The following is an 8,062-nucleotide window of genomic DNA, read 5'->3' as shown; positions in this document are numbered from 1 at the left end:
CTTAACAAGACACCAGCAAGCTTGGAACTGCAAATGCTCCACACCCTTGAGGAATCCTACTGCATGTTTGTGTTAGAATTATAGTGAAGCCCAGAATGTAACAAATGTGTTAAAATCCCTTTAATTGAATAATGAGGTACATTTGTAGACACACAATTCCACACAAACCAGAAAGAATAGTAGGGGAACTTATACAACTTTGTTATGTAGAACTGCAGGAGAAAACAAATCCTAGAACTTTATTCTGGTTCAGTCTCTTAAAATTAGAAATTATGTTTGTTAGTAAACATAACATTCAATTAAGGATTGGCTCATAAAAATAAAACAATGTGCCAATTAACAAGTATGAATTACATTCTTGCCCAACTATGCATGTACTATACAATTTAGACTATAATTCATTTTTGATAAATATTTCAATTGAGTTCATTACTGTATGTTACCTTTCACTTTTAAAGCTGATATCTGAAGACAATGACCATAATAAAATAAAATACAATGGAAATGGGCTGTTCAAAGTTGGGCTTTTCATGTTTGGTAGGAAGTTACACAGTATGCACACACAAGAAAATCTATAAACACTTCTATAAACATATTATATATAATTCTGAATACATATATACAGCTATCTATAAGCAGCAATGTACAATACATGACAATAATATACAATATGAACTCATTTCATTAAACTTCCCACTTGTGGGATTAATAAAGGATCATCTTATCTAGTCTTAATTTCAGTACCAAATATGTTATTTTTTCCACATTATCTGCGTTTTGTCTAGTTTGCTATGCAATAATCTATTTCCCCCAGATGCAGGAAGAGAGCCATTAATCTGAATAAAAGGAGCAATTAACAAATATGGTTAATACTTAGAAAAGATTCTGCATATGTACACATTTCAGGGGCTACATACAAACCATTTAATTTGTTCTCATTACACAATGTACATAAGGTCTTCTTTTTCACTTAAAATTGAAGCTGCCAAATGAATGCATTCATTTAACAACAGTAATGCAGCATTAATGCTTGAGGGTGGGCATGTCTGATGTACCAGGAGCACACAAGCGGCAACTAATCGCTGTTCATATGTCTGAGATAATTAAAGTCAGTGTGCTAGGCCCGTAACCCAGAGTCGATGGATTGAGAGTAAATGCATGTTTTTTTCTACTGAACCCATTGTGGTGCATAGATTTAGTAAATCTTTTGCATAAATTGCGGCAATATTGACAAGTGGCAGTGGTTGCCTAGCAGTTAAGGAAGCGGCCCCGTATTCAGAAGATTGCCGGTTCGAATCCCGATCCGCCACTGAGGTGCCACTGATCAAAGCACCGTCCCCATAAAATGCTCCTCGGGTGCCTTGCATGGTTGCCCACTGCTCACCAAAGGCAATTGGTTAAAAGCAGAGGACACATTTAATTGTGTGCACAGTGTGCTGTGCTGTGTATCACAATGACAATTACTTCACTTTCAAGTTAAGGTGGCTCAATGCTCAGATTAAATTTCACCATCATAAGAGATAAGATAAAGTCTATTATGTTTCACACTTTGGGAGTGACTCTGCTCTGTGTACCTACAAAACTCAGAGAGATGAGATTAAGATCAGCACAGAGTGCAATTATTGTATAGAAACTCTGCTAACAGAAATGACATTATCATTTACATTAACAGCATTTATCAGACACCCTTATCCAGAGCGACTTACAATCAGTAGTTACAGGGACAGTCCCTCTGTAGCAATGTAGGGTTAAGTATCTTGCTCAGCGACACAATGGTAGTAAGTGGGATTTGAACCTGTGTCTTCTGGTTCATAGGCGAGTGTGTTACCCACTAGGCTACTACCACCCTGTATCATCTACAGTCAGCCATGTTTTAATCTATTCTTTAAAAGAATTTCCCTGCCTATCTTACCGTGTATGACTGTGAATGTGACAAAATTTGAATTTGAATTTAAGACAGTATAATATTTGAAAGTACAAGACAGAAACAAGTCTAGTGATACACCTGTGTGCAAATCTCAGACAATCTCTCTCAGTGTTAGGGTTGGAGCAGCCAGAGAAACACAAAGCAGAATGAGGGAGAAAATAGAGAGCATGCTGAAGACAGAAACAGAAGCTAGAGAGCAAAGAGAGTATCCTCTGCTGGTTCGGCATTCTTGTGACTCTTGCTGCTGATTGGCAAGCCAGGAGCTTCTCCAAGAGGCAGCGGTGGAGCAGAGTCTGCAGCCTTTGCCCTCTCATCCAGGAACTTATCAAACTCTGAGGAGCAGGTTTAGACACAACAGAGCATTAGCAGACTGAACTGATTCATAATTAATTTCTATTCAAGAGGGAAACAAACTGTAAAAATACCAGTGAAGCAAACCAGTGTCAGTCTACATGGTTTAAATGGTCTAATTAGGAATCTTGTCCATACACATTAGTAGTACACACTCTCCCCAAAGAAATTAACCTATTTGTAACAGCTTCAGTAATGTTAATACTGTGTTAACTTTCCACACACACTCACCCTCACTAGTCACCCCTTCCTCCACCCAATCACTTTTCTGGAAAAAAGAGGAAATAATTCAGTTATACTGTATACTGCGGTGATTCTGCACTGAATTTTACCAGCACTGTATAAGGCATGGGACATGTTCCATGACCATTTCACTGTAAAGGTGAAGTCACTATTTATTTTTTGTAAGAACTATAATTTTTACAATTACTTAAATTGTCCAGAATGAGAAAGTGAACCTCTAATCGGAAGGTTGTGGGTTTGAATCCACTGATCAAAGTACCATCCCCACACACCGCTCCCTGGGCGCCAGTCATGGCTGTCCCCTACTCACTAAGGTGATGGGTTAAGGGCAGAGGGCACATTTTGTTGTGTCACCTTGTGCTGTGCTGCAGTATTTCACAATGACAATCACTTCACTTTCACTGAAGACATTAGCGAACATGACCCTGCTGCATATAGTACCGGAAAAACACAGCCCACTGTCAGCTGAACATGAGTGGGGAGGAGGACACACTCAACATGGACACCATGAGCACAATGCATCTTCTAGGCACTCAGAAACATTTTCAACTGACAGTGTAACTAACACACACACACACACACACACACACACACACACACACACACACACACACCGGACCATAAACTTCAGTTTTGGTCATTCCGTCCCATGTTACATTTGGGTAGGACCTAAACATTGGAAATTCAGCACTACCTGCGGTTATTTAGTGATACATTTAACAGCTTAGCTACTACACAGATGTTAAGAGTGGATGGCAAAATGATTCCTAAAGATTAAAAAGTGATGTTAAAACGAAATGAACATACAAATGTTACCACGTGAACAGTAATGTGAAATATTAGGAATGAAAGCAAGATAAAGAATTCTCACCACGTCTGCACAGAGCCACTCCTCTATGTCATCCATGACAGAGGACTGCACTACTGGAATCTATTGACCAAAGCAATGGACAAGCCAAAGGCCCAAAAGCCACAAAAAAACCACAAAATCACCAGAATGCCAAAGAGAGGGGAAAAACTCAAGCCAACATAAGTATTGAGGTCAAACAACATTCTCAAAATAAATGAAGCACACACACAAATGCACATTTACATGCTCACACACCACACACAGGCATAAGCATGTGAATGGAAGCATGCAGAGATGAAAATGGAAAAGGAAAAGACTGAAGAGGAGTGTTGCACAACCACAATAACAAACCACTTTTCAATGCAGCCATTCAGGATCAAGCGGGATGGCATTTAGTCATGAGAACTTTCAGGTCAATAATACTGATCAACCTCGGGCATATATACTCGCTCACGCATAGCAGGAAACAGTCTTAAGTGCGCCCTCAATGCTGGACTGCCATGCAGGGAGCACTGCAACGGCATCGTTTCTTACTCGCAACAGGATGGCAGGCTTAACACGACTAATTGGCTGGCCCTTGTGCAGTGCTTTAAAAGTTTAATATTTTGTAGAGCAAAGTGACAATCACAGTTCAGTTTGGTGGCACATGACATTATAATGCTGAATCCTTCACTACATCCGTGTTAGCCCAGACTGAATTGATAAGATTTAGAAAAAGCTGAAAGCGGTGAGGGCAGCGAAAGTGATCTTGGACATGACTCCTCCGAAAGCTGATGTCAAAAAGGATGCACGGCATCTTTTGTTTTGACAGATCGTTTAGGGCCATTATGATACAAACTTAAAAGAAAATTTGTACTGAATATTTGTGCTGAATATGAATGGATTTATATGTTAGGGAATGCTACATTTAAATGTTAGGGAATATTTACATGGCACTGCCTCTAAAAGTTTAAGGATGTGGTAAGTTCATATATTTTTCAATACGTATGTCATTAATGTATTTTTGGTTTCAATACAGAAGCGCTCAAACTGGCAATATTAGGAATTAATGAAAAAAATAATTTAGCCATATCACTCAGCCATAACAGGCAGTCAGTTTGTTTGAGGTGATAAGAAGAGGGAGGTGAAAACTGGAGGTGAAGTGCTAGTTGAAATATGTAGGAACTCCTTAGGACTAGAGGAAAGGGATTCAGTGTGATCACTAAACAAGAACGCAACCAATTAGATACAAATCTGAACAAATTCAACACTGTGTATTATGAAGGATGAATATTGATGACAAATTCACTCACAGCAAGTTCATCAGTTATATTGTATGCACATGATTCACATGATTCTGTATTCACTCCTCTTAGGCAGTGGGGTGCATTTCTCAAAAAAATTTGAACCTTATGCGGCATCTTCCACTCGCATAATTCACACATGTATTTTCACTGGGTCTGGTTATTTATAAACATTGCAATTGATCAATCCCACAAGTCCTTTAGGCTATTCATATAATAATTACACTAACAACTCTCTGTTTTCCGTTTTTAATACATCAGAAACATGTGAAAATGTCATAGACAAGAACCTTTTTTGAATTTGGCTTTGAACATACTTTTCACTCCAACCCACTATGCTTACATCTTGAGCTTCAACAAATGTAACAAATGTAGCGCATAGTTGTGAACTGAAATAAAAATTACACATGGTATATTATATTACAAATAAAAATCTGAAATGTGTGAAATGAATTTGTATTCAGCCACCTGTAATTACTCTGGAATTAAATCTAGCGCAACCAACTGCCTTCAGAAGTCACATAAAGAGTGAAATAGTCCACATATGTATAATTTAATCTCAATATAATATCAGTGGTTGTGTGAAGGCCTTAGAGCTCAGGCATAAAGCAGGGTTATGTTTTTATGTATGTACAAACCGGATTCCAAAAAAGATGGGACACTAAACAAATTGTGAATAAAACTGAATGCAGTGATGTGGAGATGGCAAATGTCAATATAAGTTGTAATAGAACGTAGATGATAGATGAAACGTTTAATCAGAGTAAATGTATCATTTTAAAGGAAAAATATGTTGATTCAAAATTTCACATAGTCAACAAATCCCAAAAAAGTTGGGAAAAGTAGCAATAAGAGGCTGGAAAAAGTAAATTTGAGCATAACGAAGAGCTGGAAGACCAATTAACACTAATTAGGTCAATTGGCAAAATGATTGGGTATAAAAAGAGCTTCTCAGAAGCCAAGGTGGGTAGAGGATCACCAATTCCCACAATGTTGTGCAGAAAGATTGTAGAGCAATATCAGAAAGGTGTTACCCAGCGAAAAATTGCAAAGACTTTGCATCTATCATCATCAACTGTGCATAACATCATCCAAAGATTCAGAGAATCTGGAATCTTTGTGCTTAAGGGTCAAGGCCATAAAACCATACTGGATCCCCATGATCTCCGGGCCCTTAAACAACATTGCACCATAACCAAGAATGCTACTGTAAAGGAAATCACAGAATGGGCGCAGGTATACTTCCAGAAACCATTGTCAGTGAACACAATCCACCGTGCCATCCGTCGTTGCCAGCTGAAACTCTACAGTGCAAAGAAGAAGCCATTTCTAAGCAAGATCCACAAACTCAGGCATTTTCACTGGGCCAGGGATCATTTAAAATGGAGTGTGGCAAAATGGATTTATTCTCAGATCTTTCACCTATAGAGAACATTTGGCGCATCATAAAGAGGTGGTAGTAGCCTAGTGGTTAACACACTCGCCTATGAACCAGAAGACCCAGGTTCAAATCCCACTTACTACCATTGTGTCCCTGAGCAAGACACTTAACCCTAAGTTGCTCCAGGGGGGGACTGTCCCTGTAACTACTGATTGTAAGTCGCTCTGGATAAGGGCGTCTGATAAATGCTGTAAATGTAAATAAAGAGGAAGGTGCGACAAAGAAGGCCAAAGACGATTGAGGCCTTTATTAGACAAGAATGGGAGAGAATTCCTATTTCTAAACTTGAGAAAGTGGTTTCCTTAGTCCCCAGAAGTCTGTTGAGAGTTGTAAGAAGGGGAGATGCCACACAGTGGTGAAAATGGCCTTGTCCCAACTTTGTTGACACAATGAAATTCTGAATCAACACACACACACACACACACACACACACACACACACACACACACACACACAAAACCCTGCTTTATATATAAAACCCTGTATGTATCTATGAATAAATAAATACATACACAAATAAATAAATACATGCCCAAAATTACATTTACGTTTTGTGACAAAATGCAGAAAGCTTTTTTTTTTTTTTTTCCCCCCCCAAAGCTTGCTCTGCCTGCCAGGTCCAGTTAAACATACTAAAAATCCATGACAGTAAATCCATGTGCCAAGCATTGCTTACATGCTGCCATTGCAGGAACTGGCTTCACCTGCTGCCTAATACAGTTATGGTTAAGAAACATATTGGACAAGAATTGTTACCTGTTTGATGAAACATATTGAAATTACATGTATATGGACACAGTGCAGACATGTGTATGGACACAATTCAAATTGGAGGGAAGTATACACTGCTTTACCGGTAAAAATATTAATGTTTTTTCAGTGGCTTTAATAATGTGGCTGGTCAGCACATTTTACCTTTGCTTCTCCCAACAGATGACTGTTGTCTTAATTACAGAAATAGTTTATAATGGTTGGTTGTTAAATGTTATTTGGTTAGTTTTGTGTTTTTTTTGTTTTGGGACATTTAGAACCAATAAAGCATCTGCAATTAAGGCTGCAACTAACAATTATTTTATATTATATTATTATTTTTGATTAATCGTAGAATCGAAGAAAAAAAAGAAAAGCATTCATTTCCAACCCTTTATTCAAAAACAGAAACAAAATCTTTAGAAAGTGCACAAACATGTTGCTCCTTGAGCTGTTATAATAATAATAAAATAAAAATAGACTAACACAAAAAACATACACATGTAATCTTTACATCTGCCAGAACGATAAATAATTTATAAAAAAAATAAAGAACAATACAAATCAGAAAACTTGTTCTCTACACTACACTGCAGATGCACACACTCACAAACTCTCACACTGACACACACACACACACTGCAAAAAATGCTTTCTAACTTAGTAGTTTTGTCCTGATTTCAGTCCAAATCAGGACAAAAAATCTTAAATCAAGATACATTTACTAGACACACTAGAAATAGCATAAGAAATTATCTTGTTTTCTGATAAAACATCTCAGAATTAAGTGATTGTTTAAAACAAGCAAAATTATCTGCCAATGGGGTAAGAAAACTAATCTTAATGAGATATAATCTCAAACAGAAGTTTTAAGCATCACTTAATTTTCTCATGCCATTTTTCTTGTCTATTAATCTTGATTTAAGATTTTTTAGATATTTGGACTGGAAACGAGACAAAATTACTAGGTAAGAAAAGCTTTTTTTGCAGTGTAGCTATGAATGACAACATTGAAAATGAATGGTCCAAAAAAGGCTAGTGAACAAAAACATGTCTTTAGTCTTTTAATGCAAAGTAACTATAGCACCCCTGCTTTACTACTGTTATTAACGAGCTAACGCTAACTTGTCATGCCTGTCAAGCTGGATGACATTTACATTTACAGCATTTACCAGACGCCCTTATCCAGAGCGACTTACAATCAGTAGTTACAGGGA

At 37.6% G+C, this 8,062-nt stretch overlaps 1 protein-coding gene across 9 annotated transcripts in view; it reads right to left on the bottom strand.

Annotated features, from left to right (window-relative positions):
• Positions 1 to 105: 105 nt before the first annotated feature.
• The window catches only part of tom1l2a (target of myb1 like 2 membrane trafficking protein a), a 55,133-nt gene continuing 47,176 nt past the window's right edge, over positions 106 to 8,062 (bottom strand). For 6 of the 9 annotated variants that reach the window (XM_028986164.1, XM_028986165.1, XM_028986169.1 and 3 more), the window contains 3 exons: positions 3,393 to 3,452; positions 2,510 to 2,546; positions 106 to 2,259 (listed from right to left, as the gene is read on the bottom strand). In XM_028986164.1, coding sequence (XP_028841997.1) covers positions 2,117 to 2,259; positions 2,510 to 2,546; positions 3,393 to 3,452 — 240 coding nt within the window. In that variant the 3' untranslated portion in view covers positions 106 to 2,116. The remainder of the gene's footprint in view (positions 2,260 to 2,509; positions 2,547 to 3,392; positions 3,453 to 8,062) is intronic. The other 3 variants (XM_028986167.1, XM_028986168.1, XM_028986170.1) reach the window with 1 other exon arrangement.

Source organism: Denticeps clupeoides, chromosome 7 (assembly GCF_900700375.1).
Source record: "Denticeps clupeoides chromosome 7, fDenClu1.1, whole genome shotgun sequence".
NCBI lineage: Eukaryota > Metazoa > Chordata > Actinopteri > Clupeiformes > Denticipitidae > Denticeps > Denticeps clupeoides.
The sequence above is the reverse complement of the archived record's forward strand: the minus strand, read 5'-3'. Positions and strand labels throughout refer to the sequence as shown.